The 20,440-nt window shown below is 34.7% G+C and overlaps 3 protein-coding genes across 7 annotated transcripts; 1 reads left to right on the top strand and 2 right to left on the bottom strand.

Moving 5' to 3' along the window:
* Nucleotides 1-2,719: 2,719 nt before the first annotated feature.
* LOC129241054 (serine/threonine-protein phosphatase 6 regulatory subunit 3-like) lies at nt 2,720-13,266 on the bottom strand. 5 transcript variants are annotated; one of them, XM_054877196.1, is made up of 14 exons: nt 13,121-13,266; nt 11,971-12,188; nt 11,565-11,644; nt 11,301-11,420; nt 10,906-11,230; nt 10,519-10,832; nt 10,298-10,436; nt 9,758-9,876; nt 9,115-9,685; nt 8,986-9,050; nt 8,588-8,917; nt 8,482-8,515; nt 6,784-7,706; nt 2,720-4,380 (listed from the first exon to the last, which is right to left on the bottom strand). In XM_054877196.1, exons 2-14 carry the CDS (start codon nt 12,028-12,030, stop codon nt 4,197-4,199), a joined length of 3,264 nt encoding a protein of 1,087 aa, XP_054733171.1. In that variant the 5' UTR covers nt 12,031-12,188; nt 13,121-13,266; the 3' UTR covers nt 2,720-4,196. The 5 variants fall into 5 exon arrangements, with proteins under 5 accessions (XP_054733171.1, XP_054733172.1, XP_054733174.1 ...); XM_054877197.1 differs by lacking the exon at nt 13,121-13,266 and adding an exon at nt 12,261-12,536; XM_054877199.1 differs by lacking the exon at nt 13,121-13,266 and adding an exon at nt 12,293-12,536.
* A 2,200-nt stretch (nt 13,267-15,466) lies between these two features.
* On the top strand, nt 15,467-16,448 carry LOC129242494 (methyltransferase-like protein 22). The gene has a single exon (XM_054879160.1). The coding sequence runs from the start codon at nt 15,467-15,469 to the stop codon at nt 16,325-16,327; it is 861 nt and encodes a 286-aa protein (XP_054735135.1). The 3' UTR covers nt 16,328-16,448.
* On the bottom strand, nt 16,338-18,319 carry LOC129242493 (all trans-polyprenyl-diphosphate synthase PDSS2-like). The gene is made up of 4 exons (XM_054879159.1): nt 17,691-18,319; nt 17,436-17,625; nt 16,830-17,376; nt 16,338-16,773 (listed from the first exon to the last, which is right to left on the bottom strand). The coding sequence occupies exons 1-4, from the start codon at nt 18,008-18,010 to the stop codon at nt 16,502-16,504; spliced, it is 1,329 nt and encodes a 442-aa protein (XP_054735134.1). The 5' UTR covers nt 18,011-18,319; the 3' UTR covers nt 16,338-16,501.
* Nucleotides 18,320-20,440: the final 2,121 nt, after the last annotated feature.

The raw sequence follows: 20,440 nt of genomic DNA, 5'->3' as shown, positions 1-20,440 counted from the left end.
ACAACCGACAAGACTTTAAAAGCGGCGTACCAAAAAAAGTGAGAGAGTAACACCCGAATATACAGTCTCGGCTAAAATCAGTTTTAAAATAAAATGGCTACCGTATAAAATATTAGTTAGTAAAATATTTATAAAATTTATATAAATTTACCCAAACACACGAAATAAGCTATAAAGTCGTTTTCGCTGTATTTTGTTTTTGTTGTAAATATTCTTCTTAAATTAAAGTTACTTTGAATTTATTTGATGACTTTTTGGCTTTATAAGGCTCTCATCATTCCCGTCCTATCGTATGACGCAGAAGCCTGGACGATGATGGAGTCCCTTGGAGTGTTTGAGGGAAAGATTCTGCGAAAGATTTTTGGACCTTGGCACCTTGGCAACATAGAGTATCGCAGGCAATTGAACGATGAGCTGTATGAGCTTTACGACACATAGACATAGTGCAGTGAATTAAGATCCAGCGACTTCGTTGACTAGGTCAAGTCGTTCGAATTGATACAAACGCTCCGGCTCTTAAAGTATTCGATGTGATATCAGCTGCTAGTAGCAGAGGAAGAGGAAGACCTCCTCTGCATTGGAAAGATCCGGTGGATAAGAACTTGGTTTCACTTGGTGTGTCCAATTGGCGCTGGTAAACACGAGAACGAAACGACTGGCGCGCTTTGTTAAGCTCGGCCAAAATCGCTTAAGCGTTCATCGTACCAATCAAGAAGACGTTACGAAATAAGCAGTGAGTCACTGTATGTATATTTAATAAGAGTTATTAATAGTTAGTTGCCATTGAAAAAATATCGCTAGCAGTAGCACTTAAGGGCAAGTAAATAACGAAAGAAAATGTCTGTTGAAAAAAGATCTTCAGTTGAACCTTTACGATTATTTTAATTAATTTTAATTTTTTTTTTTGTTTTTTTTGTTTTTGTAATAAATTCTATAATAGTACTAACTGATTTGTATTATTACTTAAATTGCATTTGAATGTGATTTTGTACTTTTTGACAAACTTCATTTCAATTCACATACTCTTAGTAATTCATTAGTATTTAAATGACTTCAATTCGTTTAAAAGTGAATGCTTTTTTTGTAATTTTTTGGCGGTAGGAAAAATGCACGCAGATTTGATTTGGCCTTTAAGGTTAATTATTTATATATATAAAATTGTGCAAAGCATGCAAGCAAAAAAGTGGAAAAGAATAGAAGCTTGCAAGCCTTAGCGGCTATTGAGGGAATAAACAACCAACACAAATAAATCCCAGTAGAGCTAATATATTTTTGGTTTACGAAAAAAAAAGAAATGTTTATATCAGCGCAAGCGGGAACGACCACTATGGAGAATATAGCTAAAAAAGTGACGAATTTAGAAATTTGCCACAATTCCGCAGCCGTAAAAATTTGATATGCAGTTTGCAGTTGAGTGCACTTCAACTAATTGTAATTATTTTTTCACTCTCTAGCAACTATTTTACGTACAGTGGTTGTTCGTTTTGCCGATTTGGTCATCTTAGTTATTTACAATTTTAAAACAATATTTAAGTTAATTGGCAACCAAATTATAGGCCTACTTCCATTGTGGCTACTACAACCACAACTTTTTCACTCTTCATTAAGTTTGAACAAAAACAATTTTATATCAATTTCCATGCCTCTCCCCATTTTCCAGGTTATTAATAAATTTTACAATAATTTCTAAGCAAATTAAAATACATAATTTGGCATTTTTAAGTAAATCTCTTAAACTTTTGATTTCTCAGCACTTATCGTCTTCGTTATCTATTTTGTATTTTATTATTATTTATTTAATATATTATTTATTTTTAATTAATCTTTTTGTTGCAAATCTAGTTAACTTTTCTTTAGTTCCCTATAAAATAGTTTTAATTGTTTTTTGCACTTGGTTCATTTGCTTTAAAGTATACAAATATTGAATATGTATGTATGATAAAAAGCATAAGTTTTATAGTAGATAAAAAGTAGTAGATAATAAAAAGTAAGAAAAACGTAAATAGATAATTGGCATATAGAGCGAGGGTGGTGTTTTCTCTGTTGTATATGTGTGTGTAAGTGTTAGTGTTCGTGTCTTTCGTCACTTATGCTTAGGTTATTTCTCTTGGAATTTTATATTATTCCTTAATTTTTATTTCCATTGATTTTGCTTCAATTACTTCAATGCTATTTTATTTTTTTTTATTTATTTTAAATGTATTATTCACTACTACGTATTCATTTCGTAGTGGTCTGTACGTTTTGAGCAGTCCGTTCGTTGTTCGTCCTTTATTGTAATTCCCTTCTTAAATAGCTACATTTTATTTCAGTAATAGTACATTAATTCATTTTGGGCGGGTATGTTTATACACATATACATATGTATATATGTATGGTGTTAATACACGATATAATTTTATATGCTACTAGTAGTAACGACACAACTACATATTCCAAGTGCATACAGGGTGTATGCAGTTATAAAGCGCATTGAACGAAAAAACAGCTTATGATGCATAAAGATGTATGTTTGTATGGGATTGTGTAGATGAAAAAGAAAATTTTGTTCAAAATTTGGCTCAAGAAATGTATTTTATCGTATTTGTTTGCGTATCTGTTTTTAAAGAAATAAGATATTAGCTCATTTTAATATATAATTCATAATGGAAAGTTTCACTCAATATTTTATATGCCTCAAACTGTTTTAACCATAAATTATATTGTATTTTCCAAATTTCGGAATATCTAATTGTTGTTGCTAATGTAGTTGTCACTTATTGCACGAAGAGGCTCCCAAAAGTGCTTCAAGACCGAAAATTGTCTACTAGTGACGTGAAGTTGGATTTTCTAAACTCGTCGCAGCACATTTCGCCACAAACATTTAACACAACTATTCAACTCTGCACACACCCTTTATTGTTACTTGCATATGCGTACGCACTTTCGTTAATTTCACCTCTACGCAAAAACATATAAAGTAAATATAATACAAAGAATATAAATTATACTCATATTGGCTTGTTTACATTTTTTCTTTTCTTTGCATTACTGTATCAGCAGATTTAAATATAATAATTTCAACCTTGGGGCTTGTTTGTTTGGGGCAGTATTATAGTTGCACTCCATGATTGACTTTTAAACTTGGCTTCGATTTCTCGCAACAGCAAAATACTTACTGCACTGGCTCCAGAAATCCTATTATTAAAATACTTTTTATTCAAACAGCCGCGCGAAAGGCCTTTTTGCTAACGTCAATCGCGCAATGCAACTACCTATAATACTGCGTTTACGAACAAACCCTTGTTTTTTGTTTAATTATTCTATACAAAATCGTGTGTTGCTCTTTTTTCATAATTCCAATAAATTTTTTATTTATTATAATGTTTTTTTTTTTTTTGGTTTTTGGAAATATTGTATTTCAATACTTCAAAAGGTTACATTTCGTTACATCGTTTCAAACAAGGAAGCTTGCTTACGAATGTTGCAATGCCGTGTTGCGCGCTCTTCATCAACATTCATGCAACATTGTATTTTTCTATAGGTGCAATTTGATCCGACAAACCCTCCTGTATATGCATAGACGTTGCAACATGCGCTCTTATTGACATATATGTATGTATGTATTTACATTATATTGTTGTTGTTGTTCTTCTTACCTTCGCTTTTCATTTACTACTATTTTCTGTTTCTAATCACACTCCATATATATACATTTATTCCAGTTTATACGAATGGCTAACTGTTGTTGCTTTTTTTTTGTTTTTGTTTTTTTTTTTTTGTTTTTTTTGCATTTATTTATGTGTGTATGACTATTTGTTATATGTAGAATACCTGTCTGCGTACAGCGACCATGCGTTAGTGCATTTGCGTGCTTATGTTTGAGTATGTTTATGTATATGTATAGTATGTATGTATATTGATTGGTATAGTTTTAATTCTAAGTTTATACATGGGCGGTACCTCAACCTTTGGCATGACGCTTTTTGGCGCGTCAAATGAAGTGTTTCGCTTGCAGTGCGATGCGTGTCTTTGAGCGTTTTCTTATATATATATACTCGTACTATAATATATATGTATTTATAGGTATGTAAGTAGATACGTATGACATACGTATGTACATATGCATGTATGTGTTTCTTGTATTGTATTCATGTACCAGCACAATTCACTTATGTTGTTGTTGTTGTTGGCGCAATCTCAACAGCATTACTGGCCTATGTTGTGTTGGTCATCGCTGTAGCCTTGCACCCCACATCATTGACGCCGTCCGACGATGTGAAACTGCCTGTACGTTTTGTATTACCAACCACAGCAGCACCTTTAATACTCTCAATACCTTCGATATCATTAATATTCGCCGTTGCAATTGTGTTGGAATCATCATCATCAATTTTGTTTCTGAAAGCAATGAATGCAGATAAATCATTTTAAAAACTATCGAACGTTTCTACAGAGACAAAGCACCAGTTCCAATTGATTTTTTTTTTAACATTTTAAAACCAGAAACCAAAAAACCGTAAATAGAAGATTTTTTTTTTTTTATTGATTTAAAGTATAGAAATATTTAAGTTTGGACGGAATCGAACATTATCGAACGAAATATCAATTTCATTTTTGGCTTTCAACATTTCTATTATACCTATAAGAGCTGAGTGTTCACATAGATAAGGCCTATAATTACGTGTGTGCCAACTTGGTTTTGATGTTAAGATATGCAGGTATGCAGGTTTTGGATGCACACCTTACTTGAAAAGCTTTGTGTTTTTTTAACTCTCATTACTAGCTTTGACGGGCATTTTGTAATTTACGTTTGACCTATGCTGCGCTGGTAACTTTTACCAATGTATGTACAATAAAAAGTTTTTTCTAATAGCGGTCGTCCCTCGGCAGGTAATGGCAAACCTCCGAGTGTATTTTTGCCATGGAAAAGCTCTTCATAAAAACCATTTACCGTTCGGAGTCGGCTTAAAAATGTAGGTCCTACCATTTGTGGAACAACATCAAGACAAACCAGACAAATAGAAGTGAACACGCCAATTATATATTCATTTTTATTTTTTAGATTTAATTAGATGTTTGCTTAAAAAATTTGCCATTTATCAAATTTGTGCGTAGAAATTTTGTTAGAAAAATGGCTATCTGCTTACTTAAAGACAAATTTTTATAATGTTTTAAACTCTGTTAAAATTTTATTTCATGAGTTTTATGTTTGTTGCTTGTAAAAGTCTACCAAAATCGAGATAGATATAAAAATATGTTTTCCAAAATTATCATAATGCCGAAAAAATTCGATTTAGTCTTTTTTTTTTATGCATCCGCCTGCGCGCTTTGCATACGACAACTAGAGTTAAAATTTAGATATCTGAACGAATTTTCATATCTTGCCCTTCGTTCAACTTAGGCTGGTATTAAAAATTAGCAGAATTTGCACTAATTCGTAAAGCAAATTTGACCAAAATTAATAAACGGGTTGACCAAAGAAATAAATATGCTTATTTGAAAAAAGTGGAAAATGGGAATGATTACATTTATCTATGATACCACTTTATCAAACTATCCTATAGTACACTCATCGCCTTTGGCCTTATCAAATGTGATTTTGAAAGTTATTGATATTTGACAAAAACCTCACCCCTCTGCCATACAATGGAATTTTTATTGTCATCTTTTCGGCTGTATTTGCTACCTGAGATATCTTTAAGCAATTTAGTACACTTATTAGTGACATGAAACAATAGCTACGCTCACCTTCCATATAACGGCGGTTTTAAAAGTTGAAAAAAAATTCAAATATTTCTGTAACTTTTAACGAAACAGTGCTGAGATTTAATACGAGTAATCATATCATAGAAGGGATATAGAGCACAAAAAAAGTTGTGCAAATAGACTGCACTTTTCAAGTAAATTTTAAAAAATCTGTTTTATTTGAAGATAAAATGTGCGCCGGGTATATTCGAACTTAGTCGCTGCCATACTTGTTGTATTTGCTTTTATTTAATTTTGTAATTGCAAATGCCTATGGATCTCTTAGGCCTCAGTTAGCAGAAACATAGCCAACCAAATTTGAAGTATTGGTTAATAACTTTTTGTACAGAATATTTTTGAACGAAATCAAAATGGCTGTATGAATTAAATCCAAGCTAATCTCTATCCCTCCAAATAGAATTATAAACTAAATAAACAAATTTATATTTTTTTTAATTTAAAACTAATTTTTTTAAATTAAAAACAAAACTAATTAAACAAATTTATTTTTTTTTAATTTAATTAGGTTAGAATTCTATTTGGAAGCATTCGACTCAGCACTAACAGTCAGACCAGTATGCTATTGAAATTTTACTTATAATAATTGTACTATTTGGGAAGCGCCAGACTGGTACTTCAACCATTTCGCCTTGCAATAATGGGAAAGTAAAAATAATAATATTTAGAAATACTAAACTCTGCGAGAGTCTGAATCACAAACTATAAGCGCCCAAAGCGAACAATGGTTGTAGTACCATAAGGAATCAAAAATCGAATTCCTTTTTTAATTGTAATAATCAAACAGAAACAATATTACTCTCTGATTTTCTATCATTAGCTTTCGAATACATATACCACCAAACACTTTATTACATAACTAATTGGAACTATGCCTTGCCTGTTCGATAGAAAAGCCCTAAACACACAATGATCTAATCTTGTAAAGCAACGAGTGCGTGTGTTATTGAATATATAGTTGGAGTTGGCACAGGCATTGTTGCGATCAATGATAGAGCATTCGAAGAAAGTGAAATAAGGAGACGGAAAAGCGCTTACAATTTATGTGTATTTTCATTTTCGTGAACATCTTTGCTACTTGGGCCGTTGGTGAAGCGCAGCTTATTAGTTTGCGACTCGCATTCATCATCACATTTGTCATCGGACGCATCCACCGCGCTACCGCCCAGCGGTTTTGTCCACATGCCTTCATCATCCTCGTAGTCATCCTCTGAATCCTGCATGACCGATTGTAATGTACGCACTAGCGAAGTGGCCATGGCCTTCTCATTCGACACATCTACATCGTCGTCATCAACAGCATCCGTACCATCGGCAAATTCGCCAATTTCTTGCGTTACCAACGTTTCATTTCTCTCTACATTTGCGTTATTATCATAGCCTGTTTCGGATTTACTCCCTGTTGCAACGGGTCGACCAGTGCCACTCAAGGCTGTACCGTTGTCAGTCGTATTCTGCTGTTGCTGATTACCAACCCCAACGCCGCTGCCACTATTGTTGCGATCGTCATCATCGTCGTTGCTATTCTCTTTAATCGCAGCAGTTCCAGATGTTGTGGTTGCCGCACTAATCAAACTCTCCCCTAAATCATTGGTGAACGAACTAAAATGCGAATCGAAATCAGCAAAATTATCCGAGCTAAAGTCGGTTGCCCAAGGTGTAGAATTGCTATTCGCAGTTAGATCGCTGAATGGATCCATGTGATCCCACGGGTTGTTGGTTACACCGAATGCTTGTAGTGCTGATGTTGAAATGGCATTTTTGCCGAAGAGCGATGAACCGTTGCCACTGCCGCCGCCGCCGCCGCTGCTGTCACCGCCAGCATTGTTTTCATCGTTGTTGTCATCATCGTCGTCTATATTGCGACCAAACTGAAACAAATTAAGGTCGTTTTCGGCGTTATGATCGTTTTCGAGCAGATTATTGCGATAGATGTCATGTTCAAGCGCAAAAACTATGTCCTTTTTTTTTAGATTGGGTGATGGTGGTTGGCGCACATTTTCGAATTGCGTTCAGGACACGACAAATAGACAAAGATAGCAGAAAGTGATGAAAGTGAAATGAATACATAGAACTACATACATAGAACTACTGTGACTATAAATTGGATAAACTACTACTCTCACTCTCTCCACTTTTTCTCAATAACGAAAACAATGTTAATTGGTGTTTAAAAAACAGTGTATTAACAACAAACCGGACACTTGAGAATAAATGGTTCAAAATGGCAATAGCTTTTATGTTTACAAATGTTTAAGCGTTTTTATTGACTATTAAAAAAGCATCTTGTGAAAAATGTTTTAAGTGACATTACAAAATGATATGAAAATGAAGTGTTAATATGTGTTAACTGTGCCTGTGCATAATTACAAAACTCTTGTCTAAAATACTATTTTACAAATGCTGAGTGCATTGCATACTCTGAGTCGCAAATGGATTTTTGTACCTTAATAGAAATAATCTTTCAAATAAACAATATAACTAACTTTGCATGCAAATGCTACTAAAATAGTTGCTAGTTGAAATGAACATTTATTCTGATATAATTTTTATCGATTTGCTTAAACCAATTAGAGTTGAATACAAAACTATAATTTGCGACTTAACTATGCAATACAATTACAAACTTTCAACATGTATGGCTTATTTATGGTACGCAATCCTCTTATACACACTAAATATGTCTACGTACATGATTAGCACTCATGACATTTGCACCAATTAGATATAACTTACGTTTGAGCCGGAATCACTGAAGCCAAGGTTATTGCTGCAATTAATTATTAGTAAGAAATAAGCATAAATTATAACAATGATTAGGTATGCAGTATAAAGAACTTACATCATATTCGTTGACATCACATTTGATGACATTATGTAATCCCAAGTACTATTATCACCCAGAAAATCTTTTGGTAAATGTTGACTGTAGTCACCCGCTTCATGAGCGTTACAATTCGCTAACATTTTACTTTGTGTGGCTAAGGCCTTTGTAAGATCACCATCGGTTGGATTTATTATTGATTGCCACAATTTTAACTCAAACTCATCACTTAAATTACTCTCAATTAAGGCACCGATATGTTTAGATTCTGATATACTATTCGTAATATGTTTGAATATTTTTATTAAATGTCCCATATAGCCGAGGCGACGGCCCTTTTCGGTTGATCTATTAAAAGAAAAAGTTATGTTACATTGAAAGAAACGTTCAGCAATAAAAAATTCCAAAGCATTTACTCCATGTCTGTGTTTTGTTTCCAGCAGTCAATTAATTTTGAAATTAGCTTGCACTTTTCAATCACCTGAAAAAATCAAATACGTTTTTTTTCGTTTGCTTTTTATAATTTGCATATGAATAGTACGCACGTGTATTTGTAATACGGACGGACCAGTATCGGTGTCAACTTTGGTTTTGTTCTGCTTGTTTTCTGCACTTTCTCTGTCACCAACGAAATCTGGAACAGGCGGCTTTTCTTCATTTTCTGCCGCCTTTTCTACAGTACCATCATCCGTTTCCATGGCGTTAACATTTGATGTGGTATCAATGTTTTCTAATTTATCTTCGTTTATTGTTTCGCCTTTATCATCGGGAATTTGTTCATCCGTTTTCATTTCAATATCTTCTTTTTCTGAAGACTTTTCATCTTCCTTTTCAACAGTGTCGCTTTCATCAGTAGCTTCGTTGTTATCAACGCCTTTTCTATTATCAGACTTGAAAACGAAATCGAAAAACGAGGTATGTTCGATATTATTTTCCGTTTTATTGAAAGATCCATCATTTCCTATTGTACTGCCTTGCATTGAATTATTGTTTTTTGATAGTTGCGTATAAAATACTAATTGAAGACACTTTTCAACTTCGCTGTGCAAAAAATTATTCCAACAATATTGCTTGAAGAGGGTGAGCAGAGTTTCAAAAAAATCCGTTTCACAGACGCTTAAGTAAGCCAAAAATTATATTATGTTATTAACACACAGTAGCATTCAAAATACTACTTAATGAACTTACGTATTCAAAATCTCTTCGTTTTTTGTTTGCAATAATACTGTAAAAATACGGCAGATTTGCAAACGTGTCATCCCAAAAGGCTGTGATAGCTTAGCTGCTGTAGTCACTATTTCTGGTTTCTGGAAATTATTATGGATAAAAAAATAAATTACTATGATTGACAACTAGAAATACATATTTATGTCTCAAGGCATTTACATTTACATTCAGTTACTATATTTTATTACTTTCTCAAACCGTTTGGTATTGGTAGCGCTCATATATATTTTTACCAACAAAAAAGAGACCAATTTAATTAACCATATCGGTTTCGTATGATATTTCGCATAATTTCGCAATTCCTACGAGTGTCGGAAATCATGGAATGCAAAAAAAATTACTGATTAAGTTGTTTACCTTTCGAGAAGATAATACCGAAAATACTTCAGCTTCAGCAATACTATTATTTTTAATTCCTAAATTTATTCCGTAATACAGAATATCTTCTTATAATAAGGATGCGCGGATAATGTAGTCACTTTTTGTTGTATGGATACTTACATTTGGCGGGTTTCTGAGTAGCTCATTGAAATCTTTAAGACGTGGTGCAATGACACGGATCACAGTAGAGAGTATTTGTTCACTACACTCCTTTTCACGATCTTGTATGATTTTCATACGATCTGAATTAGGTTCTTCACTAAAATAACAGTGCATTAAGTTAATAAGCGATTAAGATATATAATGAAACATTGAAATGAAGTATGTACATATATACTTACGTAAACACCACAGGTTTTAGAAGAATAAGTACAACCGATATTCCTGATACGATTGCGCTCTCTTGCGCGTTTGGTTCCAAAATCACATTCAACAAGGCTTCAACATTTCGCTCACTCTCGATAGATTTCAAAATTGGATTCGAACCATCGAATGTGGGCTCAAAAGTGTCGTTCTCCTGCTCCAAGTAACGCATGGAACGACCTTGCTGTATTAAATCACAGAGGAATTCCGCAACATTTGTATGTTTGTCGGCTTCTTGAGGATTACCAATTATTGCAATCAGTCTCTCTACAAGTTTATCTCCAGTGAGCCACTGTAATTTAAAGCATGGATGTATTAATAGGGAAGCTGTTTTGTTGTATGTATATAGCGAAGATGTAACTTACTTCATATAAATTCCTTTTCATTTGACCACCTTCTACATCCCTCATCATTTGCATTATTAAATCGGGTATGACGGGTGTGAAAAAATGCTTACAAATCAAATCCAAAAAATTATTTTGCGACTTAATGTATTCCAAGAGTTTTAGGCACATTTGTTGATACAAAAACCAATCTTGTTCAGCCTTTTTTGTGAAGAGCATACTAAATGTTTTGCTAAAAAATGACGATAGCAAAGGATTCAGCGGTGGTTCGTTTTCCAGATATGAATAAAGTGTTTTTAATATATCTTCATCTGACAAAAGCTTCTCATCTAGGGACGGTAAACCACTGAGAATTACAAACATGTTAGTTTTTCAGCCATTTTCGCATGGTAAATTATTAAATTTTTAATACATACAACGTTAAAATTTCACAAGCCATATTTGCATGTCGATATCTTTGTGCCAAAGGTAGATTCTCAGATGGTTCTGTTGTAATGAGTTCAACAAGGCGCTTTATTACATCAGGACGAGTGAAACTACAAAAGCGAAAAAATAAGTGCTTGCATATTATCACAATCTTGAATCAGTGCTGCTTATAAATATATAATATTTATAATGTGTGCAATAATTCTCTTTCAAAGAAATCACTAAACTCAAATAATAAATAAGTTAAAACTTACTAATTAACAATAGTTTTTTTTTGTGATCTACACTCCAGTAATATGTCATCATCGTCCAGAAATTCTTCCACTGTAACGTTCTGCAAATAACATAAAATATAATAGTAACGGAACTTCTACGGAAACTTTATTTTAATGAAATGTATTCATTAGTTTATTTGTTGATGTCTTCACATCTTCGTCGGCTATGTGGAAAGGCACACTGGTACAACAAAAACATACTCATACTCATAATGGAGTTAGAGTATGTAGAAATGATTGGGCACTGTTGCGTGTGCACTAGCATGGAAACATAATATCTTGATTATTTCCAACTCCCTCCAAAGCTCATCAAGCCACACAACATACGTGAAGTAATTGCCATTCGACACATACATACGAGTATATATGTACATACGCAACTCACCTCTTTCTCCAGCAGCGCCTCTATATTCTGTGACGGTGTATAGCTTTTGTCCCAAAACATTTTTGATTCACCTTTTATCCACGTCCTACTTTGAATTTTCTACGTCGTTCGTTTGTTTAGTTACTGATACTTTGAAACTTTTTTTTTTGTACAAAATAATTCTGAAGACTTATTTTTTTTTAATATTTAATAATATTTAAAACACGTCTGGCACAGCACTGGAAGAAGAGATCAATTAAATATTTTAATTTCAAATCATAAATATGGACTCCGAGCAGCCTTTCAGAGACGTTTTATTTCTTGCTGTCGATTGACTTTCAACCTCTCCTTCACCACAGCATTTTTTACACAGATTTACAGAAATGCATTTGATGTATCACCCGAGTATTTATATTGTTTCACATATTTTTCACAAAACACTCTGCGCAAACAATTCGAATCTATTTCCAAGTCTTTTTCTCAATAAAAATAGAAGTTTTTAATGATTTCTAATAAGATTTTTGTTCCAATGAGCTGCTGAAAATTTTTTTTCATTTCTTCACTTTGACAGCTCAACTGCAAGAAAAAGTATGACAACAGCGCACTCTTTCGCTCATATACAAGTGATTTTTAACTGTCAAATTAGCTATAAAATCCAACTGAAAATAGTGTTGATTGAAGGTTCAGTACTTGTTGCTTATATTTGGGTTTAATAACAACCGGGTTTCTTCCATTCCGCGGTTATTTACTAATAAACGAAATAATATTTACATAAAATATTCTACATGGAAGTTAAGTGACAAATAAATCGCAAAAATAAATCTTTATTCGTTTCAGCATTCAGAAAGTTACTTCTACTTCTTTTACACAATTGATTCTGAGTAACCATATAAATATATATTTCGCAGTAACCCAAATCACATCCCTAGCATTTGCTTTCATTATGCCAACTCAAAGAACAGATATTAACGTTTAACAAATATGTTTGATAGGGCAAGGAACATTAATGGAACTATCACAATGTAGCATTTTATTAATACGTTTTTTAACCCGTAAAGAAAACTAAATAAGCACAACACACAGTCCAACACGTCTCCACGTTTAAGTGAGGTCATCTCCACGAGATATATCCTTGTCCATTGGCATCACATTTATCAGCTTTGTAACTCACCCCACACTTTAGTCAACGAAGTCTAGTAGCACTTTCGTGTGTTTACCTACAGTTCTATTAGTGAATTAAATATTTTATTTCTCTTCGCTTCATTAGGAAATCTGCAACTATAACGTCGCCACGGCGAAAGTTTTCGTTTCTTTGCAAAGTATTTTCTCCGTTTGACAGTTCATTCATTCCTCCTTTTTATTCTTCGACTTTCGATATAGCAATCATGTCTACCTGCTCACACATATTTGTCATACACAACTGTAAGTTGCTATAAAGCAGAGAAGTCGAAAGAGGGTGTTAATTATTTATCAGCGTCGGGTATCGATAGTTTATTCTGTTTAAAAAATTGTATATATATTTAAGAAACGAATATCATGAATTCACTGAACACAATCGTTTTTATAGGTATTAGCATAACTAGAGAGCATGCAGCGTTCGAAATTATCGAACTGAAATGAAACATACCGGATGGCTCGAACTAAACTTCGGTTAGATGTATTCAATGTTGTTCTCGCCATCAGGCGCTCTCTACTTCACATCATGTGCCGGTGCCTTCATCAAGGCCACAATCGGAACATCTAAGCCTCCCCGGATATTATCAGAGCACCATCAAACCCCCTAATGTAATGCGGGCCTGCAGCTAGCAATCTTGAAAACGGAGGCGGTGCCTATAAATGCACGAGGGCAAAAAAGGGCTATGAAGAGTATGGTTGATGGGCACGAAATATTTTCACAGGAGGTGATTAAATATCTCAGAGTCATGCTCCACACAAGGCAATATTTGGCAGCAGTTGATTTTAAAGCAGCGGCTGCCAAGGAAACGACTTATATCAACTGTGGCCGACTCTATGGTGTTATACACAGCTGCGATATGGGCTGAGGCCAAACATATGTAGTCATATGCGAGAGTTGATCCGTATCCATAGATGCAGTAAGCAACGCACCGCATGCGCTTATAGAACGAAATCGGGCGACGCAATATACGTTGCGCCAAAAAGATACCAGTTAGAAACTATGCGATGAAGCTGTATCATCTATATGGAGTTTAAGGAGTGAAAACTACGGTAGCAGAAAAAGGTACAGAAAGAGCGAAGCGATGGTCGAATGCCAAAGAAGAACAGTAAAATCTCGAAGGGCAGATAAAAGGGAGCTGTGTATCGACTAATACCTAACTCAGATACTCACCGGACATTTTCGGACTATTACACATTTTGCGAAGTTTCACTTGCTCAGAACCACTTATGAACACATGGGGGAAGAGTATACTATCGATGATATACTCTCCATACACCCACAGAAAAGGAACCTAGGAACATGTTGTGTCAATAGACATAAACACAGCTCCACCTTGAAAAAATATTAAAGCGGTTCCATGGTGGACAGTAACCGAGGAAAAGGAATGTTATAGTAGGCCTCTTATATTGCTATGCGTTAGCAAGTGACGAATAGATGAAGGAACTGGTATAAATGAACATATCTTGGTAACGCTGGAGTAGATTGCCTTAAATTACATGTTTTTGTAAGATAATGAGTTATACCAGTTTAATGAGGTATAACCATCGCTAGCGGCAAATCTTACTCGATAACTTTGGTACTGCGTTCACAAGCAAAGTTTTTGGCAAGTTAATCCAGCAGAGAAGTGGCGAATAGAAGCGCCTTTTTTTTGTTGCTTTCGCATGCACATTTTTCGTCAAGTTAGTCGAGCAGAGAAGTAGTGAATAGAAGAGGCGTAGCGGTAGTTGGAGCATGTCCCACATACCACTGATGTTTCGTCCGTGTCGTCAGAGCCCATGAATAAACAAGCAAAAAGAAGGGAATTACCTGTTTGTGAAGAGGAAAAGTAGGCGAATGGAAACAGTCAAACACAAGATATTATACGCACCCAAACACATTTTCTTGTTATGGCGTCTTTCGCCTAAAAACGCAGAAAAAACTGCTTTCACAATTTAGCACACGGCACTTCGTTTAACTTAACTGAATTCACATTCATTGAATTTTCACAATCATGCAATTTATTCTCCTTCTTTTGTTTGTTTTGTATTGGAAAGGGATCTGACGTCAGACTTCCTAAAACCGCGAGCAATAGTGTAACTGTTAACAATGTGATGATAAGCTGCTCGAATTCTGAATCAGAAATCGATTAAGTCGATATACTTTGCACATTTCCAAAACTATGCGAACAACTCTGATTGATTGCCAAGTTCAGAGTTATTTATAACGAAACACAGCAAATCAGTACCGGGGCATTAAATATAATGTGCAAAATCAAAAAATATACTTTTTTGTCATTTAATAAGGGCTTGCGGTAGTGAAAGCACAGATTATTATATAAGGTGGTTAGTGGTACGAAGCAGAATGTACAAAGTGACCAGTGAAATCTATGAGGAGACCAACTACAACCCAGTCAAGGCTGACAACGGTAGAGTATTGTCCAAATTCCAATTTAAATATCCGCCAGAAGGTGATGATACAACGGCTTATAATGGAGTCATTGCCGACGAGGATGGTGACTTAGTTGTGCGACGAAAATCAGTTTCTGGTCCAGGAGGGTTGATTAAGATTGAACATTCTGAAGCTACCGAATTGCGTTTGGTAGGGCTGCAAGTTTGGCGTGGTGCATTGCTATTAGCTGATTATATTTTTCATAAAAGAAATGAATTTCGTGACAAGGTTGTGCTTGAACTGGGTGCAGGTGTTGGTTTGACAAGTATTGCTGCAGCGATCTATGCGAAAAAGGTGGTATGCACAGATGTGAATGTTGGCGGTATTTTAGACTTAATACGCGAAAACATAAAACACAATTCAGTACTGCTTCACAAACCTAATAACATAGATGTCTTGGAATTTGATTTTCTAAAGCCTGTCCAAGAATATTCTCCTGCACTTTTGGAGGCTATTGACAATTGTGATGTGGTGGTTGCAGCTGATGTTATTTATGATGATAACCTAACCGATGCATTTATACGTGTTTTAGATGTTTTGTTTGAGCGCGGAAAACTATCAGGAAAAGATAAAACAGCTTATATAGCACTAGAAAAGCGATACGTTTTTACACTGTCGGAGATGGACACGGTGGCGCCAATGTTCGAATATTTCTTGAAGCAGACACTGAATAAACCGTGGTTGTTTGAATATATTGAAACCGATTTTCCACAATATTTCGATTATGATCGTCGCAGACATCTCGTACTGATAAAAGTAGTGCATATAAAATGAACAAAGAAAATAGAAAATTAAGTATATATTTGCTTAACATAGAGTAAAAAAACAACAATTGTAATGAGTCAATAACCGAAGAGGTTAAATAAATATTATATAAGATAGTACAAAAACTAAATATCCGACTTTATTTGTTATCGGTCAAATTGTTTTGTGCATTTTTATCTCTAATTACAAGTCCTGCATTGCTAGAATAATGTTTTCCAAAGCTGTGCGTGCATCAGTAGGAGGGAATTTTTTTAACACTTCCATTGCTGCCGTCGTATGTTTGCGCTGTAAAGCTTTGGTCTTTTCCAGACCGGGCCCAGCTAGAATTGATTTGTGTATCTTGGTGTAGTCGATATTTTCTACTGATACTCGCCCTTTTTCAATTTCATCATACAGTGAAGGGTCGTATTCAAGTTGAAATAGAACTGGCGCGCTTACCAGACTAAATGTGGTATCTGAAAGTGATATAAGTTATAAAATGTATGTATTAGATGAAACAAAAATTTATTACCCATCGGTAGTGTACTACTCTGAAAGGGCTCGGCATCTAAACATGCCTGCCATGCCAACGACAAATGCTTGCCAAAAAGATATGCTTGTCGTTGCATATCTTCGCTTTGCCCGGCCAATTTTAGAGCACCCTGACATGCTTTACCAAGCAGACTGCCTGCGTTTAATATATTTCGACATTCCCATTCCTTTTCTGGAATGCCCATAACTTTAGAGATATTCATAGGTATCATAACATCATTCACGTCGAAATCTATGCTTTCTGTTGTTGTTGTGCCATTGGCTTTAGGTGTTTCAGTTCCAGGTTTTTTTGGTAATGGATTATTTTGTTCGTCACGCTCTCCAATGAATTGCGACTCCGAAAAATCACGAACTGCGGAGGAAATTAACTCCACCACTTCTTGATTGCGTAGGTTAGCTAATTCAGCGCTTGAGTGACCAAGTAGATAGTCCCCAGTGAGTAAACCGATTTTGTTACCAAATGCCATGTCTTCATAAGAGGCTGTATCCTTCCCCGCCTCTGATGATGGTTGCAAATTTACCAAGCTCTGTAATTACATATATGTAATAATAAATTATATGCAATAATATCAAATCATCATCTCACATTGTGCACTAAATGGGAGATTCGAATCATTTCTGTGACTTCAGCCAAAGCGCGTTGGGAATGCAGCACTCCGGCGCTTTTATCTTGCTCCATATCTGGTACTGAAGGTGCATGACCAGCGGCCTTTGATATCAAAAGCACAATTAGGCCCCAGGCTTGCATTGTGTTTTTACCATTATAAAGTAAATGCCTGGAAGTATACAAAAAATAATAAGATTAAACCAATATATATTAATATGGTTTGAACATAATTACTTTGCCGTCTTAAGTAGAGGATGATTGCTACCCACTAGTTTCCGCAGATGTAAAGCTACATTAGCGATTTCATCACTCAAAAGCCATCGTAAACTGAGGAATGAGGTGGGGTAGCCTACAATACGTTCTGCCTCGCTGACAGCACGATTCCAGTCATGTTTCGGAGGCGTTGGCTTCGCTGCTGACGTTGACGTTAATGCACGTAAATTGGGTTGTGTAAAAGTTAAAGTGAAAGCAGGTGCCAAAGAGCGCAAGCGGAACTGATTTTTGCCTCTGCCAACATGTAGGAGGCCTGTTTGGATAGATATACGTTTCCACATTTTGCACTATATATATTTTTTTTCGCCTAAAAGTTAAGGATTAACTCAAGAAATTATACTTTTAGCATAAGCTCTTTGTGCCAGTTTACTTTAAATTTTCTTCAACGCTCTGCGTCAACTTCACTTGCTGGAAAGTGAAACTCAAGTCGTCGTTGCTGTTAGTTAGAAAGACAGCACACGCAATCAATCTGTTGCCTTTTTGTTGAGAAATTCGGTTTGTTTACTTGATGCTTTGCCTTGTGAGTCTCTACGCGAATTGGTATCACACACCTTTTACACATTCTTTACAACCGAAACCGGTTTGTTGAAATTTATAGCGCTTTTTTAAACAAAAAACAAAACAAACTAGTCAGCTGATTGATAGGTTGCCGTTCTGTTTGGTTTATTAATCTATATTTTTTACGAGATTTCGGAGAAATTTCATATATTTATCAACACCAACTTGGGCTGTTCACAGTTTGTTATAGAATGTTGCAAGACACATCAACAAGGTAGTAGTGGTAGAGCAAATAAAAAATATTGGGGCACGGTTTAGTGAATTACCTAAGGATTCAAACAATTTTTAATTTTGACTACTAGCAAGATAAATCAAAAATTCAATAGATTAAAATCGGTTTTAAAGATGTATTTACTTGTAAATTTCGAAAATAAACATACATAAATTAATTTAATTCTGCCTTAAAGCAGTCTATTTATCAATAATTTTGTATGTTCACTTTCATTTAACGCATTTTTGCTATTGGTTATTACCGTAATTTTCTAGTATATATATGTTCTGTATATTCTATAATCCAAAAAACGTAGCGTAATTCTTTTAAGCCATTAAAAAGTTTTTAACACAAAGCAACATTTAAATGTGACTATGGTTCTCCCAACGGTATAATCTTGTTATTTTCTTTTGCTTTTGTAACTTAAGAATGTAATGAAAGAATAAATAAATAAAATATGTCTTCAATTATAAATTTATATTGTGTTTTTAATCAATTTAAAAATATTTGTAAGGTGCACGCAGACTTTAGATGTAGACTGGTCTAACTCTTACCCGCTGTCTCGACATGTAGACGCTGATCGCATGCAAATAATCTCAGTCGATATAATATGAGTGGAGACCGCTCATTGCAGGTCTCATGCGATAAATCGCGGGGTTTATGGCATGAGGTTTATCGTATGCAATGAACGACCGCTTTGTGGTGTCAACATTATAAAATCAGAAGAGAAATTTAGAAATGAAGTATTTCTTCTAACCCCATTAGCTTATTTAATATTTTTAGCGCACAAAGGTAGAAAATATATGGATTTACTGACATTTTTTAAATTTTCCTTTTTTTTGCCCGAAAGTACAAGTAATTCTTTGTACGGAATCTTGTTTTGAATGAAAAGTTGTGAGATAAAATTTAAACATAAAAAATACATTGGCGATAATTGCGCCAAAAAGTAGGCACCAAAATAAACGCCAAAAAAATTGGGACCAAAAAACTCTCCAAACGGTAGGCACCAAGGAAATTTAACGCCAAAAAGTAGGCACCAAAAATATAATTCCTTCAAGTTTGCACCAACAAGCAAGCGCCAAAAAGTAGGCAGTGTAACTTTTCACTAGAAATTAGCAACCACAAGGAAAAATAGCTTAAAGTGTATCTAAGATATAGGTATATAAGGTATAGCTCTCTCTCCTTTTCCTCTGCGTTATAATCTTTTTTCTCTCCCGCTGAACGAAAATGCTCAAAACGTTGTATGATTTTGAAATTTTACTCTCCATTCTCGCTCGGCCATCGACGCCTAAGAAGTTTCACTTCAAAAAGAACCTATTTTTAGAATAAAAAAGCTAAAATATTTCAGGTTTGGCTGTTGGCTAAGATTACGTAAAGAAAATTAAAAATATTCATTTATGAAATAATTTCAGTGAATTTTTTATTACACTTAGCCTTTGAACTAGACAAAAAAGGCGATCGTAGACATTGTTTTTAACACTTTTTCGCTTGTCTCATGAGAGTTGTAGAGTAAAGCGTGCGAATAGACCTCCAGAAAATGATGCTACTTATTTGGGTTTTTTTTACTGGAATGGCACTGGGGCTCTAACATCTTGAGAACTCTCAAACTATTTCTTAGTCCTTTGGTTTCTTAACAGGAAATTGGATTGGCAAAATACAAATTAAAGGAACTTATAACATAAATTCAGAAATTGTCCTGAATTGTCCAGATTACTGTACATGTGCATGGCGTATCGGCTATTTTAAAACTTGCAAAATGAGCAGTCGAGCCTTGGCAGACCTTAGCGGAGCTCCTCTGGCGGCATAAAGGCTTTGGTTTCGCAGCCTAACTATTTTAAGATAGCAAGCGCTCTGTGTAAATTATATGTAATTAAATACTTCAGAATGCAGACAAGTGGTTAATAATAAGTACACAGCTTATAAGCTATTGATAGCGGTAATT

Source organism: Anastrepha obliqua, chromosome 3 (genome assembly GCF_027943255.1).
Source record: "Anastrepha obliqua isolate idAnaObli1 chromosome 3, idAnaObli1_1.0, whole genome shotgun sequence".
In the NCBI taxonomy this organism is placed as follows: domain Eukaryota; kingdom Metazoa; phylum Arthropoda; class Insecta; order Diptera; family Tephritidae; genus Anastrepha; species Anastrepha obliqua.
The sequence above is the reverse complement of the archived record's forward strand: the minus strand, read 5'-3'. Positions and strand labels throughout refer to the sequence as shown.